The 18,391-nt window shown below is 45.5% G+C and overlaps 1 protein-coding gene across 14 annotated transcripts in view; it reads right to left on the reverse strand.

The window, feature by feature from the left end:
• ARMH1 (armadillo like helical domain containing 1) overlaps positions 1 to 18,391 on the reverse strand; it is a 47,481-nt gene that overhangs the window by 28,806 nt on the left and 284 nt on the right. For 4 of the 14 annotated variants that reach the window (XR_004140933.2, XM_010982286.3, XM_010982279.3 and 1 more), the window contains exons 2-3: positions 5,412 to 5,563; positions 572 to 640 (exon numbers count right to left, since the gene is read on the reverse strand). Coding sequence is in view for 13 of the 14 variants with exons in the window: in XM_010982286.3 (XP_010980588.2) it covers positions 572 to 640; positions 5,412 to 5,563 (221 nt within the window). In the remaining variant the exon portion in view is untranslated. Of the gene's footprint in view, positions 1 to 571; positions 641 to 5,411; positions 5,630 to 6,674; positions 6,799 to 8,114; positions 8,925 to 10,520; positions 11,862 to 18,391 lie in introns of those variants that run through there. The other 10 variants (XM_010982281.3, XM_031465600.2, XM_064493639.1 and 7 more) reach the window with 9 other exon arrangements.

Raw genomic sequence — 18,391 nt, forward strand, 5'->3', positions numbered from 1 at the left:
AGTTGGTGTGGGGCCAGGCATGTGACCTAAGTTGGTCCAATGAAGCTCAAAATCCAGGACTTTCTTGGGAACCCTGGGAAAGACGTGCTCCCTTTTTGGTTTGACTGAGCTAGAAAGACGCATGTCTGGGGCTTCTGAGGACCACAGCACACGGAGGCCTACAAGTACAGGGGAGAGCAGAGCTGAGAAATGGAGAAAAAGAGGGAGACACCAAGGACTGATGACATTTTTTGAGCCCCTGGATCTAGTCAGGCCTGTAATGTGGATTTCCACCTTCAGGGCATTTCAGTTAAGTAGGCTAATAATTTCCACTTTTCACTTGTTCAGTATGAGTTGGTTTTCTGTAATTCATAACCAAGAGGCTGCTAACAATGTGTCAATGGAGAACATGGTATGGAGGAGAAACTAGACCAGGACTACAGCTGCCACTACCTCTGGGTCCATCCTGAGGGCTACTAGGTACCCACTGACAACTAGAAGTCAAAAAAAGACCCATGTGGTATGAATGCCAAGAACACCATGAGCCCAGTGGAAAACCGAGATCCCAGAACCTCTCTAGAACAGAACTCACCTGCTGACGGCTGATAAAAAGACGCCAATGGACCTTAGCAGCTTATCTAAACACGAGCCAGTCATATAGCTGAACAACAAGTTAAAGAGTGAATTTCAGGGTGGTTTTCCATCCTGTGTCTGATCCCTCATACCACTTACGGCCCAGGATGACCAACTGCATGTCCTTTATCTGAGAGGGGCCACTAGATTGAAGGGGAAGGGACAACACACACACGGGGTTGGGGGGTGGGTGGGAGGTGCTGGGAGGCATGTCATGGTTTCCTAGGAAGCTCTTCTGGGGTAGTTCAGCCACTGACTCCAACAAGCTCTCTAGAGAGTAAGAGGCTCGATGAATAAAAGGTGCACGAAGGAAGCTAGGGGTCAGTTTTCCAAGCCTCTCTATGCCATGACCATTGCCCTTGGGTCTCAGCACAGTTCATTATTTTCTGCCTCACTCTTGGAATTCTCTAAAAACAATCAGCTTCATCATTAATTCTCAATTTTGTCTTGCTCAAAGCTTTATACTGGAGGTCACTATCTTTATGAAGAATCGTGTGTCTTCCTCATAAGAACAGGGGATGGTGGAAAAATTAAACCCTGATTTAAAACAACCTCAGTATTTAGTGTTATTTATTTTTTTTTAATGTGAGCTTTTGCAAAAAGCTTCATTGTAATAAAGCACCCAGAGCACGCATCAGCTTAGATACAAGGTATGAAATCAAGCCACAACAGAAAAGGAACCAGTCAACAATTACTAGGCTCATAACACATCACAGGCTCTTAGAACACTTAAGAAATTAGCTGAAATTATTGTAGCTCATGGAGGATGACTGAGAGCTTCCAAGACTGATAAAGGCTAATGTAATGGGTTGGAGGTAATGGTGCTTTGTTGAGGGGGAGGGTGCATGAGGCAAATTATCTCGGCTGCACCCTGGTTCCCAGGATGCCAATAGAAGTAGAGACAGATTGGCTCATTAGGAAAGGCTCTTTACTGCAAGAGCAGTGTTTGCTCTGGAGCCAGGCTCCCCTGCCTGTTGCCGTTAGAGCCGGGGCCAGGCCATCAGCCTACCACTCTGCTCCCCCCAAACCCCAGCTCCCTTCCTGCCTCAGTGCCTCCTCAGTGCCTTTTCTTCAGTTACTGGTGAGGCTGACCCACTTTTGTTACCTTCTTTTTCCTCTGTCCCAGGCTAGCCTTTTTTTCATAGCCACTCACGATATATATTTCTAGTCTATTGTTTCCAGCAGTTAGTTCCAGAAGTTTGCCACAACATCAGAGTAGCCAAAAATACCAAGCATTTACTGTGTGCCAGGCACTGCGCTGACTGCTTTGCTTGCTTTGTCTCATTTAATCCTCACTGCACCCCGCAGTGGGTGCTGTTAGTATTTCCGCTTACTTCATAAGGAAATAATCTCAGACAGTTTTATTAATGGCCTGTTCAAGGTCCCCACGTAAAGTGATAGTACTTGGGTTTGAACCTAGGCAGCCTAACTCAGCGTCCAAGTTCTTACAGGCAGGCCTTCCTGCCTACAGACAAGCAGAGGGAGTGGGCCACTGATGCAGATGGTCTCCTTATATGGGGTAGGAGGTGGGACTGCGCCAGGGAGACACCGAAGTAGAGTGGATGGCGTTTGGGCTTTGGGCCAGACCCCCGTTTCATTTCCTATCTCTGCACCTACTAGTAAACTCAGCCTTTTCAAGGCTCATCTTTCTCATCTATAAAATGGGACGATACCAAACGCCTGTTAGGTTTGGTGTTAGGCTCAAATGAGATATTTGTATAGTACATAGAGTTCAGTGCCTAGAGCATAAAAAGATGCGATATATGGTAACTGATAATTTTTTCACTATAATATATAAATCCTTAGGTTTACTGATCCATTCTGGAAGTTCAAGTTTAAAAAAGGAGTTTGAAGCTAATGTGGGATTAGGTTTGGCAATTTTACCAAACATAATGATGCTATACTGGTTTCCCTTCAAAATCCACCGTAACTGGAGGGCTGGGGAGGAGATGTGGGGCTCCCTGATTCAAAGTGCTCTGTCTCTTCAGCCAGTCTGTTTTCTCTGTTGTATGACAAGGTCACAAAAGGTTAGGGAGTTATGAATAATTTCAGGGTGAGAGACTGCCTATACCACTGTATATTAAAAGCATGGTTCAAAGCATGGTTCATTCAGTGAGCATTGACTGAGTGTCCACTAAGCGCTGGGCCCTCTGATTGGCACTCAGGACATGGGGAAGAACAGACAATGGCTCGGTTAACAAGTGCAGTGACTGAGTCATAAGAGAAGAGGGCTGAATAAGAACTCTTGGGAACACTAACGTTTAAGGGGTGGGTGCAACAGTGTCAGAGGAACAGCCATGGGAGAAGGAAGGGGAGAGGAGAGCTTTAGAAGGGGCTGTGGTCAAGCACGGCCGGGGCTGGGGTGAGGTGAGTGACTCACTTGCTTCCCAGTATTTAAGGGGGCACCAAAAAACTCAGTAACTAAATAATATTTCCTGCACTAATAAAAAAGAAAAATTAATATAAAAGTCCATGATGGGGGGAGGGTATAGCTCAGTGGTAGAGTGCCTGCTTAGCATGTACAAGGTCCTGGGTTCGATCCCCAGTATATCTGGTTACATAAATAAATAAATAAATTTACTGTACCCCCAAAAAACCCCCAAACCAACAAACAAAAAAATCCGTGATGAATAAAATACCAAAGCTTTAAACAAAGGCAGGATCTGACCCTGCATGTGTATGACCCTACCTCACTCACATCACCCTGTGGTTGATTGGAAACTTTTGTCAAGTTAATGACAACCTAGGTGGTGTCAGTAAGTGTCATGAGTTGTGGGGACAAGGCCAGATTATAGGCGCTGATGTTTTTCAAAGTATCACCTGTGGACCACCAGCATCAGAGTCACCCGGATTCTTGTGAAGAGTACAGACAAGGGACCCACCTTTAATTTACTAAAGCAAAACCCTGGGGGTGAGGTGGGGAAGTAGACTGCTTATCTGCATTTTAAAACTCTTTTTTTGCACAGTTAATGTCTGAGAATGTTGGGGTTAACCTAGAGATTTATTCAGTGGATTCCCTTTGGTCTGTGTTCTAGGCCTGAGTCTGATTAATAGTTTTATCAATGATTAATCATAAGAAAAAAAGAGCTGTGTTTACTTAAGCGTTTAGGTCTACCAGCTGCAGACTCTCTGCTTCATTCATTCCTTTGTTCAACAAACATGTACTGAGCACCCAGTATGTGCCAGGCATTGTGCCAGGTGTTAGAAATACAGAGATGGGCAGAACAGATGTAATTCCTGTCCTCACAGAGCTTACAATCAGTGGGGGAAGAGAGAGATTAAGCAGGTAATAACAATAAAATGTTACAACTATTCAGATAGAGGAAGTGCTATGAGTTCTTTAACAGGCAGCCTGGGGCTCAGAGAAAGGCTTCCTGAGGAAGTGATGCTTGAATTGAGTCCTGAATAATGGAGTTTGACTTAGTCAAATAAAGAGGTTTCAGGAAGGGGAGAGGGTTTAGGCAGAGAAAAATAGTTAATAAAAGGGTCTGAGATGACTCCATAGAGTGCTATGGGCTTATGGAACAGGAATATCTTCAAATCCACCCACAACTCAAACTAGTATCTTGATGGTCACCAAATCTGTCTTCAGCTCCAGTCTGCCCCCGGGGGCTCAGGTGCCTTAAATAAGACATGTCCCCAATCAAACTCGTCTACCCCCAAATTTGCTCCTTTTCTTGTACTCTTTTCCCACTTAACAACACCCCATTTGCCTAGTTTCCCAAGCCAGAAACGTGAGAGAACTTCTGTGGGCGACAAGTGGAGGTGGTAGTTGGGTTAACAGGCATGGAACTCAGATTCCAGAGAGAAATGTGGGCAGGAGTACACATTTGAGAGTCCTTATGTGGGAGTGGTGTGGACATACTGACAATGGTTAGATCACTTGGAGAATGTGAGAGCGAGCAGAGAAGAGGGCTGTGGCTAGAGTCCCAAGAAACACTAACATCTAAGGGATGACGGAAGAACAGCAGGATGGACAGAAAGAAAGGAGAAAACCAAGAGAACTGGTATCACAGAAACCAAGAGAAGAGTGTGTGTGTGTTTGGTCTATGGTCTTCTTTTTCTTTCCTTTCTTTTTCTTTTGTTGAGGTATAATTACCAAATAACATTATACAGTTTCAGGGAAGATTGTTTCGAGAAGTGAGAATTGATTGGTTGACACATGCCACTGAGAGGTCATGTATAAGGACTGAGGATGTGGTCACTGGGTTTCACAATTAGAAAATCATTGGTAACCTTGGTGAGACCTGCATCAGTGGTGCAGAAGGGAAAGAAGTCAGAGTGCAGTGGGTGGAGGAGAAGGGGAGGCGGGGAGGTGGAGACAGGGAAGGTCAACAGCCTTTGCAACAAGCTTCAATGTGAAGGGCAGGAGCAAGGTGGGATACAGGTTCCAGACAAGGATTTAATCAAAAGTTTTAAGGTAGAAGAGATTTGAGCATACATAAATACTGATTAAAAAAACTGGCAATGAGGCAAAAGTGAAGACCATAGGAGAGAATGAACAAAGTCCTTAGGGAGCTGGGAAAGGATTCAAGTGCAGTGCAGATACAGGATCAGTCTATCTGGAATACCTACTTTAATTCTGATGGGGGCAAAGGAAGTTAGGAGTGAGAATGAAGATACATTTACAGGTGGGGAAGACAGGAAGTTGAGGGAGTTCTTGACTTCAGGGATGATATTTCAATCACCAGATGTTCTGTTCTAAAATCTTAGACTCAAGAGAAGAGCTCCCTTGACCATCTTCATCCCTTTTTTCTTTTGAAGATTGCCTAATTGTTTTTCTGTTCAGTAAAGGATACGTGAGTCGAAGCCAGGTGGTCAAGCGGACCAGGAACAAGCTGGCTCCCTGGGAAAACTCCTGTTCCAGTTCAGGGGCAGTCTTGCCTTGGTTGGTTTCAATGAAATTGTTGAGGATGTGACTCCTTGCGACTGTGCCAGCATTGTCCCACTCCTGTAAGAAACTCAAGAGCCGGCTAATTGCTGCCTGCTCCTTTATAGAAGTCATGATCAATCAGTCCTGAAGTTGGGTACAGAGGAGGGAAAACAGACAGGTTACCAAAGCATTCAGAAGCATGTAACACGTGTACTCACTCTATGGGTTTTGTTTTGCCAGCAATCATCTGGAGGCAGGGTGAGCCTCCGTCACCCATGTGGATGTAGTGACGTTCAGAATACTCCTTTTGGACTGGTCACCTGCTACTCGAACAGGGAAGATCTAGCTATGTTGTTATGGAATTAAGAATATCCATGCTTAGGAGCTAAATTTTTAGCCCTTTGGCTTCTCTGCTGGTGCCGGCAACTAAAAGGACTACAGGCTCCATCTGAAATGATGATGCTGGCTAAAAACCTGGGCCTGTCTCACCCCTCACCTCACAGCATCAGAGATCAGGTCTTTAGAGACCCAGCCCCCACTCAGGCCAATCAGCCAAGGTAAAATGGTCCAGTAGTCTTGTACCTTGGACTTTTGGACTAACTCTCTTAAAAACACCTTAAAAAAAAAAGTTAGTGGGAAGAAAAAGTTCTCATTCCATAGTTGGATTAATGGGCTGTGGTTTGTAGGAGTCTGTGTCCTTGGGAGAGTGTTTTCAGTGGGGGAGGGAAGGTTTAAAATAAACCCGTTTTCCAAAAATAGTTGTGATTGAAAGTGTTATTATCCATAACAAATGTTGGTGCTGATGGGAGAGAGGCATGTGTGATTCTTTTGTCTAACAGACAAGTGAAAGTCATATTTCACATTATCATGGGGTTTTCTGTGATTTACAGAATATTTGTGAAACATTACTTGCAGGGCCATGATTGATATGGAGAGAACAGCTTGTGTGTAGGGGGGATGTGTATTTCATGAAGACTGTTCAACATGAAATTTACAGTCCCATAAAGTACTTCTACATCTTCGCCAGAGATCTAGTTAAAAGGACTTTACAGTCCGAAACATCCTAAAATTGATTCTAAATTAACATTTCCTCACATGTATTTGAGATATTGATGGGGCCCCGCTATTAGAATTTTATTAGTAAGCAATAATCTGAGGTATGCTAAGACAGACATACATACACACCAACCTCCTCTGCTCCCACAGGACACTGGGTGTGTGCTCCCAGGAAGGGCGGCCATGCAGCCTCAGGGATGGAGACAACCACGAAACCCTGTCAGCCTTAACAGCCAGGTGAATAACTGTGGATCAACCTGAACACAAAAACGACCCCACCCCCTCAAGGGGTCAGGCATCAATCACTGACATTACAGCCCTCAGTCCAAGAATAACTTACAGAGGCCATGGCCTTTAACAGCCAAACTGGTCTCAAGAAAATGGGGATGAGTGGCTGTTCTAGACCCCAGAAGGAGGGGCTGAGACACCACCATGAGCAGGAAAGCACCCTGTGCCCGTCCCCTGCAGTGGATGGACCCTTTCTAGGATCAAAACTCAAAGTGCCGTCAGAAAGGCGCCCAGTGATTCTGGATTACCAAGGGTGGGAAACTCCATATTACAGCCCCTCGAGGTTTCTTTGGATCTCAGTCTTTCCCTATCAGCTTCTTTTCGTTTAAACCAGGAAAAGAAAATTGACAAATGGCAGCCTTAACGGTCATAGTGACACAGCCATAAATCAGTGCTGGGCAAGGTGCTGGGGGGAGATGTGGAGGGGTCCACGGCATGGCCCGGCTTGGAGGAGCTCTGGTTCGCCCCGTGGAGTGGAAGAACATGGGGTTTACAGGCCGACTGGGCTCAAGGCCCAGCTGCCCACTTACTATCCAGTAAAAGTGAAAAAGTAATAGTACCTGCCTTCCCCTTTGCCACCCTCCAGTCTTAGTCCAGAGGTAACCACTTTCAACTCTTTTGACTTTTTGTCTGGTGTTACCTCTATATGTCCAAATAATGAGTTTATACTACATGCTATGGACTAAATCCAACAAATTCATGTGCAGAAGCACTAATCCCCAGTGCCTTAGAATGCGACTCTGGAGATAGGGTCTTTAAAGAGGTAACTGAGTTAAAATGAAGTCATCAGGGTGGGCCCCCATCCAATATAACCAGTATCTTTATCAGTGGAGATCAGGACATGGACACATACAGAGGGAGGCTCTGTGAGACACCAGAAGGCGGCCATCTGCAAGCCAAGGAGGGGGGCCTCAGAAGAAACCAACCCCGAGACATCTTGACCTTGGACACCTTGGTCAGAGGCCTGCAGAACTGTGAGATAATAAATTTCTGTTGTTTAAGCCACCTGGTCTGTGGCCCTTTGTCATGGTAGCCTGAGCAGACTAGTACATTACTATTACTCAACTGATCAGTTTTAGGCAATATTTATTCCTAATTCTGAGGAATCAGCCCTCTTGCCCCTTTCTAACCCCCATTTTCTCTCCTCGTTCTCACAGTATGGTTTTCCACAATTTATGGTTAAATCAATAGTTGGTTGCTTACATTATTGACCAAGTGAATAAACACTGTTCACTCAAGCTGTAAACTACTATTACATTTTCCTTCTCTTACAAGTTGGTTTTACCTGGAGTTCATAATTGTTTCTTTTTCCAATTGTTTAATTTTCTAAGTACTAGAGCTCTTTTCTTCCAAATATTCCAAATACATAGCAACAATTTTCCCAAAGTTTCAGCCCCTAACTGCTCAGGGCCATCTTCTCCCTGGAGACCTCTGTCCACAGACCTCTGTCTTTCTGCTGCAGGTCAGACTGGCTGCTTGCTATGCCTGGTGCACAAATGTTGTCCTGAGGTTTCCTTTGGCCAGTCTTCTAAGTCCATCGCCCTATTTCCTGGATCCACCTCATTTTCCTCTGTTTACTGACTCGTTTTGTTGAAGCACATTCTCCAGCAGCTTTCTAAGAAGTGAAAAAACATGTTTTTTTTCCTGTGTTTCTGAAAGTCTGCAAGTATTTTGACCTCATGTTAGATTGGCTGGGTGTATAAGTCCAGGTGAGAAATAAGCTTCCCTCAGCTGAGCCTCCCCAGGGTGGCTGTTGAGAAGTCCCAAGTCATTCTGATTCCTGGGCCTTTGTCTGTGGCTGGTTTTTTCACTCTTGAGGCTTTAAAACCTTTTCTGAAATTGTATGACGGTATGCCTTGGGGCAGGTCCTTTTCAGTGATTATACTGTGCCTTTGGTGGGCTCTTTTAATCAGATGCTGTGTCCTTCAGTTTTTGGAAATTTCTTTATCAGGCTAGACTTTTCATTGAGGAACTGATAAACGACAGTCAGTGGAGGTTTTAAAATTTTCCCACTTGGGGTTCTCAGGGCCTCTGGAGATGAGTCTTCCACCCTCGCAGGGAGGGTGAGAGGGTGGGGGTGCTCAATGCCTGGCTGCTGGCCTCTGGGGGTGGGGTGGGGAGGAGCGGGGGCTGCCACATGCAATGTGTATAGATCTTCCCTCCATCCTACAGTTTTCCTTCCTGTATCTCTTCCCTGCCCTTCAAACCCTGCCTGAGGTCCCAGAGTATGGAGGCCTCCAGCGTTCCTCCTGATGCAGTAAGAGAGTTTAGAGTAGTTGTTTGGCTTTTGAGAGCAGAGCTCTGGGATGGAGTGGGGGATGGAGGTGGGGAGGGGCAGGGAGTGATCGGCAGACAGACTCAACCAATCCGCCACGTCTAGCCCTATACCTCATTCCTGACCTTCTGGGGTAACTTGTGCTTCCAAGGCATCAAGCCTCTTGGAGGTCAGATTTGGTGAACCTACTTGCTTCTTGTTGGTAATCGACCCTGATTGGCACTTGGTTAGTAATTTCTTAGGATGTTTCAAGCCAGGTGACACTCCCCTACCTGCCTTCTACCTTCCAAATGCTGGTTGACTTTCATCTGCTGTTGCCTCCTTCTCTGAGCTTTTGTGACTTGATATCTTTTCTATCAAATACATTTCTTCAGTGTTAAGCCAGTGAGGTTCTGAGAGGTAAGGGGGAAATAAACTGGGGCAGTCATGTTTAATCAAGAGACTCTAGCCACTTATTTTTTTTTTTAATCTCAACTTCTCTTCAAAATAAGATTTGATGATGGTTGGACAAAAACAAAAACCAAACAACCAATGAGTATAATTTTAAAAAGAATTTAAAGAGGAGAACAGTGGGAAAAGGGGGGAAATGTGCCAATTTCAAGAGTTAACATTACACCTGCAGGCTTTATGACTCCCAAATCCATATTTTCAGCCTGGGCCTCCCTCCAGGCTGAGAATATGACTAAGTGACTACAGACATCTTCCTGGGTATGTTTCACACACTCTTCTAATCAGTAAGTCCTGCAGTGAACTCATCAGGCCCTCACACCTGCTCCTTTCCCTGTGCTGGTCCTATTTCAGTGACTGTTCCCACCCTCCTAGTCACTCAAGGGCTAGCTTCGATGTATTCCTCTCCCTTGCCCTCCTTACTGAACTGTTGCTGGGTTCTGCCAATTACACCACCTCAATCTCCCTCAGCTCAGTCTATCTTCACCTCCACTGCTATGATTTCAGTTTCCCCCTCAACCCTCACATGGGTCACTGCAACTGCCTGCTAACTGATCTTCTGGTTTATCCCATCCTAATCTACACAGTGATGTGAGATCCTTTTTTTTGAATCATTAAAATAAAACGTGCTTTATTTTTAAATTTTTTAAGCAATTTGTAAAGGTTACACCCCATTTACAGTTATTACAAAATATTGGCTATACTTCTCGTGTAGTGATGTGAGATTATTTTAAAAATGCAAATCAGGCAGATTTCCCTGCTTAAAACTCTTCAGTTGTTTCCCATTACCCACAAGATAAAGTTTCAAACATCTCAAGCCAAACAGCTTCCATCTAAATTTTGCCAAAACTGAAATCTGACTGTCCCTCTCATCCGCACAGCCTTGCCATGCCACTGCCTCCAGTGGGAATTAATAAGAAGCTGCCAGCTTCCCCTCAATTCACAAAACATTCTCTAAAGTCCTCATACCTTCTCACTGTTTCTCGATCACTTCTTTTCCTCTGAGGTCCTCCTGTCCTTTCCCCTCTCCCAAGTCCTGGTGCTGATTTACTGGCCACTCCCTCCTGTACCTAAGTCTTCCTGTTTACTTACCAGCTGCTAGGCAGTTTCAACAACACATTCCATCTTCGTCATTTGGCCAGTATCGTCCTGGCACATAATGGGTATCCAACAAGTGTTGTTTAAACTGACGTCCAACACACTGTGCTCATAATGAGCTCTTTAATTTCCTTAACTCCACACAGTAATTAAACAGATGTCCTGGGGGCCACTCCTAGCCAAGCACTGGAACTGGAATTGGTTAATGTAACAAATATGTTCTTTGCCCTCCAGGTGCTTACAGACTGGTGGGACCTAAAGGCAACCAGGTGATTTTAATGAAAAGTGAAAAGGATCTATTGGGGCTCACAGGAGAGGCACAAAATCTAGACTCCAGGGACCTCCAACCAACCTAGCATTCACACTCATGATCCACACTAAACTTTGTAGTGCTTCCGTAGTGTAGTGGTCAGCATGTTCGCCTTACACACTAAACTTTGTGAATAGCTTGTGAAGTCTACAGTTCCAAGCTCCTTACCCTCCCTCTACTCTCAGGAGATCTACTTTTGGGCTTAACAAAAAAGTTAAAGGCCAGTGGAAAGAACGTCCTCACCGTCTCTTCATTCCGCCCGTGTTACATGTATCCATGCCCATTGTTCTCTTCTCCTCCTTTACCCCTTTACCAGAGTTACACATCCACCCGTCCCCAACCATGAGTGCCTCTTCCCTTGGATCCTCAACATATTTCTTTAATTAGGCATTTCTTTCTTAACTTACTTAATTCTTGCCTATCCTAAAGCAAAAATGAGCAAAAATGAAAACAAAAGCCACTGACTTCAACCTCCTGTCCCCCTCCAGCCACCTCTCTGGTTTTCTCACTTCACGGCAAAGCTTCTTAAAAACAGTCTACACGCCCTTCTCTGTTCCTCCACTGACAGTTCACTCCTCAACCCGCTGCAATTCCGCTTCTCTGTCACCCCCACCCCCTCACTTGCACACTTTAGCCATGTGTCTGATAACCTCCTAATTGCCCAATTCAGTGAGGACATCTTAGTCCTTTGCTCACTTATCCTGTTGCTGCAACAACATCACTGACCATCCCACCGGCTCAACAGGCTTTCTTTCCTGATGCCTCTCCACCCTGACATCTTCTCTTGGACAGCCTGAATCCCTGGCTGCCGCCCCAACTTTAAGTCTCCAGCATCTGTCACACTGTATGTAAATCCTCAGAAAACGGTCTCGGATAAGACTAGGAGCACCCCTGCCCCCGCTCCCCCTACAAACCTCACCATCAGCAATTCCATTCAACGTGAAATTCAACAAATAGTGAGACAAGTGTGTCCCATCCTTGTGCTGGGCCTCTAGGGATAACTGTGAAACAGACACAGTTCCCAAGGGGAAGGGTATAGCTCAGTGGTAGAGTGCATGCTTAGCATGCCTGCGGTCCTGGATTCAATCTGCAGTACCGCCATTAAAATAAATAAACCTAATTACCTCACCTCCAAAAGACAGTTCCTGCCCTCAAGGGGTATGCAGTTTGGGGGTGGCACAGAGCCTTGTAAATAAGGAATTTTTTTTTAAGTCTAATGGTGTGGTAAGTGCTAGGATGGGGCAAGCACGGGATACTCTGGAAATGTGAGCAAGCGACACCCAACCCAGCCTTAGTTGAAGTGGTGGCTGTTACGGAAGATTTCTGGAGGAGATGCCATCCCGGCTGAAAGGCATCTGCAGCTAGCCAGGTGGAGAGGTGAGGAGGCTGTATTCCAGGTAGAGGGAATAAAATATGCAGAGACTCAGAGTGTGAGAGTGTAAGGTATATTTAAAGAATTGCCAAGTGGAAGGCAGTGCAGTGTAGTGGTTAGACACACAGACACTGGAGTTGGAGGTGTTTATCCCTCCCAGCTGTGTGACATTATGCAAATTATTTAATCTCTCCAGGTTTCCGTTCTCTTACCTGAGAGGAGGTGATAGTAATACCTCACAAGGGTCAACAAACTATACAGAAAATCCTCAATAAAGCTTAGGTCTTATTTTCATGGCTGAGATTGTTCAGAATGGCTAGAGCAGAGTATGCAGCTGGAAGGGGCAGGAGATGAGGCTGGGGAAAAGGGTAGAGGCCAGAGAACACGGGGCCTTGATGCTCTGCGGCAGGGTCTGCACTCTACCTTGAGGGCAACTCAAGGGTATTGGGGGCTTTTAAGTCAAGAGTGACAAGGAAAGAGTTTGTTCTAGAAATATCATCTTGACTGCAGTGCAGAAGGGTGATCAGAAGGGGGCAAGAATGGAGGTGGGACACCAGTTAGGAAGCTGTTCCCATAATCTTGGCAAAAGATGCTGATGCCACTAGGGCTGGAGAGAAGTAGAAATGCCTCATAGGGAGAAGCAACAGGACCTGGTGACTGTCTAGTTGTGGAGGATGGAAGGGCGCCCAGTCAAGGAGGATGCCCAGATAACCTCGCTTCCTACTTCACAGAGAAAACAGGCCCATCGGGCGCTAGTCTCTTCTTTCCCTACCATTCTTAACCTCCCCACATCAGCACTTCCTCCCTCTCCACCTCCAAATTTCTCCCTCTGCCCTACAGGATAAAGTCTGAACTCAGTGGAGCATACAAGGTCCTTCAAAACTTGGCCCCAGCCTCACCTTATCTGCAGTCACTTCCACATTACAACAGACCTCGACTTCTCAACTCCCCAGACCCTTCCAGGGCCCTCCTGTATCTCAACCCTGCTCTGCCATCAGGAATGGCCAGCCCCCTTTTTGCCCTTTGTTAATTCCCCAGGACAACTAGGAGTTCTTGGTTCTATGGTCCCATCCATGCCACCTCTTCCCCTGCTGTGCTGTAAAACGCCACCACCCCTCCCACTAGAGTGTGAGTTCCTCCCCGGCAGGGGTTGGTCTTCCCTATCTCAGTGTCCCTAGGGCCTGGCATAATGCCTGGCACAAAATAGATGTTTAATAAATGCTCACTGGGTGAATGAGTGAAGAAAACAGCCAGTGCCTGTTTCGATGGTTATATCTGAATGTCCATGATATGTAGGTCCATAAAACTACCAACTTCCCAAAGCTGCCACGTGCGGAGTGGCAGAATCTCCATCCAAGAAGGCCAGTGCAAAGTCTATGAGGCATTTTACAGCTGTGCCAGGAAATAGCAATGTCAGCGGCGGTGTCATCTTTGGACACTAAGGACAGGGATTCAGCGCCATGAACGGTCAGTTACATTGTAATTGGAGTGAACTGTTCCTCTGCAAACCATAATGTGCTTTAGCTGCAGCCAAATGGCATTCAAGGAGGGGAGGAAATTTTTTGAAATGTCAAAGAAATTATTTCCAATTTGGTGCTCACAACCAGAGACTCTAATGATCAGTAGAAATGAGAAGCAAACAAATTAGCACTAATGGAAAATGGCTTTTGGAAAAGGGGATTTAATTTATAGTCAACTGATCGTGGCTTGCAGCATGCAGTAAAAGTCAGTTTCACCAGCTTGATCATAAGAAGCCGAGCACACCCGGAATGCCAGAGAAAAATATACATATGCCATCATGCTTATTGGAATCTTTCTGTAAGTGGCAGCCAATTAAAATTGTCATTACTTTACCTTGGAGAGAAAATGGTCTGAAAAAATCAAAGCACATGAAATTAAATTCCAGATTAGGAATCCCAGTCCAAATTGGTTTGTTTGTGGCCTTCTAACCTTGGCAAGGTCTTCTGCAAGGATGACAAACCTACTTTGTCTCCAGCCCAGAGTGGACCCTTTGTTTTTAATTTCCTCTCCATCTTCAGAGGTGATTAATAAATCTGGACTCATCCACAAATCACTTCTATAGCAGCCAAATGGTTCTTCTTCATGCCGGGAAATGAAAATAACAAAAATCTCAAAAAACCCCAGCTCTTGTACTGAGCCAAAGGTCCTTAGCAATGAGGAGCAAGCGAGAAGAGGTATTAAAAATGAAAAGGTCACTAGGTCTTGTTTCTAAATAAAATTTCTCAGAGGGCTTTTTTTCTCCCTATATTCAGACATGTTTCTAAAAGCAAGAAGCCTCCAGGGTATGGGCTGCCTGCTGGCTCACCGGGCCTACTGTCCCCACATGGCCTCGGAGACAACAAGGCAGTCACTGTCTCCTGTTCCTGCTGGTTCCACCTGCAGAATGGGACTGACGTCTTCTCCCAACCTTACTCCTCACTTTCAGCTCCTCAGTCAGAGACAGAGGGAGATGGGGAGGCAGAGGGGGAGAAGAGAGAGGCCGAGAGAGAAACACTCTCCTTCCAAACTTCAGGCCCAGCCAAAGAGGGCAACCTGGCCATTACTTCCATCTCAGGGCCATATGCACTACAATTTGTCACAGTTCTCATAGATGTCCTTTCTGCTCCCCACTCATACCTTCCTTTTTAAAAAATTTTTTTGCTTTAAGTCACCCTGGAAATAGAGACCTCCAGGGCACAACAGCTCATCATTGTGGGTTTTTTTTTTTAGTTGATTTACAATGCTCTGTTAGTTTCTGGTGTACAGCATAGTGATTTGGTTAAATATATATATATATTCTTTATCATTATAGGTTATTACAAGATATTGAATACAGCTCCCTGTGCTAAACAGTAGGCCCTTATTATTTATCTATTTTATCATATCCTCCTCACAGACCTCTCCTACCACCCATCAGTTCCCCACAGACTCCATCTGCCACCATCTTTTCCTCACATACTCTCTCCATATACCATTGCTCCCCACCTCCTTCCCGCAGAACCCACTGCCTTCACCACCTCCCCAGACTGAACCTCATTCTCTACCCACAGACCCCCTTTTCCTCTCCCTAGACTCACTTCTGCCCCCAGCTCCACTCCACAGGCCTGCCCTCACACTCTCCCCGCAAAATGTAACTCTCTAAGTCAACCCTCATCTCTACCCACGTTCTCCTCACTGCTTCACTGCTCTGTGCCTCATCTTCCTTGACCTGATTTCCTGCCCTTCCTTCCCAGTTTTCTTACTCTGCCCTGGAAAACCTTTGTTCCTGATCATCAAAGTCTCATCTCCACACCTGGTCTGCCCACCTCCAGCCTGCCCCAAAGGCTGGCTATACCTCAGGGCACCACTTCTGTATAGCCAGCCCCGCTGGAGGTGGCTTGTACTCGTAAACCGCAGGGATCTCAGGGTTGGGAGAGAGGCTAGTGTCTCCTCACCAAAGCCCAACCAGTCCCTTATTCCACTTCCTCCTTGTAAAAACCCTTGATACTTTAGGGTCATGCCATTCAGCTAAATTGACTTTTGCCCCTCCTCCTGCTGTCACCTACAGACTCCAGAACAACCTGCTTCATTCATCAAGGACCTGGGTATCTAGGTCACAAACATCCTCTTTCCCTTTTCCCTCCTCAAGTCCTGCCCTCGGCTGGGGGGATTTCAACGGCCAGGTCAACATCTTGGCTGTCTTCTGTACTTCACTTTGGCCACCCACTCCTGTGGCCACACCCTGGGCCTTGTCATCAGCTAGAACTACTTAAACTTCATTACTCCACTTTCTGATCATAACTCTCTCATTCAACTACTTCCAAGACATGGGTTCTCAGACTTCACTGGGACCCCTGGTCCATGACACTTTTACCCTCTCCTACGCAGTTTAGGGTTGAAGGTCCATCATCTCAACCACTCTTTTGCCAGGATCCTCAACTTCCTTGTCCTTTGTCCTTCCATTTCATCCACCTGATAAAATTCAAACCTAGATCAATTCAATCCACATCTCTGCACCATTCAGATGGCTGAATATGGGGGGAAAAGACACAGCACACAACCATGCACACCGCTGCTACTACAAACTGATGGTCACCATCCACAACAGGTCTCATAACTGCCCAGAAATGCTACTCAGTCATCTTCCTCCCATTCTCCATTGCAGCTACTTCATCCCTCCTCTGCTTGTCTCAAACCTTGCACACCATCTCCAATCTCTCTCTCACTGGCTGATGTCATGTCCCTATTTCAAAGAAAAAATAGAAACTACCAAACAAGAATTCTCTCGACTTCCTGCCACCGAATCTACTAATGTACTAACCTCACATGCTTCTTTTTTGTCACAGTGCAAATGTCCCTCTAAGTGAATTTTTCCACCAATGTGTTGGATCCCCTACTTTATTCTTTTCCTGGGGGCTCCACTCTGTTATCTCCTTCTCCCTATAGTAGTATATTTTCCCTCTTTGCTGGATTCATGCCAACAGCCTTTCTCCCATCTGAATAAAAACCTCTGTCTCCTTCTAGCTATTGCTTTCCCTTATTTTTCTCCTAAAGAGCCAAACTTTTTTTTTTCGGGGGGGGGAAGTAATTAGATTTATTTATTTCTTTGGTGGCTGTACTGGGGATTGAACCCAGGACCTCACGCATGCTAGGCATGCACTCTACCACTGAGCTATACCTTCCCCTACCCCACACTCCTTAAACGTATAGTCTTCTCTTCTTCACCTTCCCACCCACTTCTCAACTCACTGTAATTTGACCTCTGTTTCCACCACTCCACTGAAACTGCCTTTGCAAAGGTCATCAACCACTTCCTTGTTTCTAAAGCCAGTGGATTTTTTCAGACCTTATTTTATTAGTCATCAGCCTTCAACACTTTCCCCCCTTGGTTTGTGGAAAACCACGTTCTACTACTGATTATTTAACCATTCTAGACCCTTCATCTCAATCACTTTTGCAGATTCATCCTCCTTTGCCAGAACCTCAAACTTAGGTGCTCCCCAGGCTCTGTCCTAGGCCTTCTTTTCTTCGTATTCTACATGGACTCTCTGGGAAAACTGGACAAATCAATCCACTAGTGTGGCTGCCATCTGTAAGGCACTACAGACTACACATTTTAATTTCCAGTTTAGACTTACCTAGCAAACTCCAGTCAGGCATATTTAACTGCCTCCTTGAAACCTCCACTTAGATGATGTCCCGCTGGCACCTCAAACTCTCCATGCCCAGAGCTGACCCTCTACTAAAAACTCTCCTGTTTGCCCAAGCCAGGAATTTGGAAGTCATTCTTCATTTCTCCTACTTGCCCCATATCCAACCAGTCACCAAGTCCAGTTCTTTTAAACTCGTGTCTAAGGAATCCATCCTCTCCTCTTCATTCCTGTTACATCTCCATGCTTCAGGCCTCCATAATTCTTCCTCATTACTGAAACAACTTCCTAACTGGTCTCCCTTCTCCCAATCCCCAATCCATTCTCTTCACTAATCTTTCGAAAACACAAATCTGCTTGTTACTCCTTTGCTTAAAGCCCTGCCAATGACTCCATATTGTCCTCAGGATTAGGACTAAGCTCTTGCACTCATTGGTGTAAAATGCACTGGAAAATTTTTCCATCAGTAAGGTCTACCCATAAGATCAGAGCTGACCTAGACATCAAAGACCCTCCAGGATCTGGGTCTATCTATTCTTCCAAGGTTGCTCTCCCATTAGTCTCTCCTCTGGCCAGAAGATGCTCCTAATTTCTGGCACTAACCCTTTACTTCCCCTCTCTGAGCCCTGCAAAGACCCATGTCACTACAAGTCTTTCAAAGCCCAGCACAAGAGCCATCGCACTGCCATAAATGTCCCTTCTGATTCTGAGCTCCTAAAATCCTTAGGGCCTGCTCTTCTGTAGTATTTATCCCTTGCATAGAATTAGAGTTGGTTCATGCATGGTTCCCCTCCCTCTCGTTTTAAGACTTACGGAAGTCAGAGTCAAAAACTTAATCCTCACTAGAGTCCACCTACATAACAGGTGCTCAGTAAATATACGTTAAATGCGTGGATAAACACCTAACCCCTTTATGTCCTGCGCGAACAGG

The sequence above is a fragment of the Camelus dromedarius genome, chromosome 14 (genome assembly GCF_036321535.1).
Source record: "Camelus dromedarius isolate mCamDro1 chromosome 14, mCamDro1.pat, whole genome shotgun sequence".
Taxonomy (NCBI): domain Eukaryota; kingdom Metazoa; phylum Chordata; class Mammalia; order Artiodactyla; family Camelidae; genus Camelus; species Camelus dromedarius.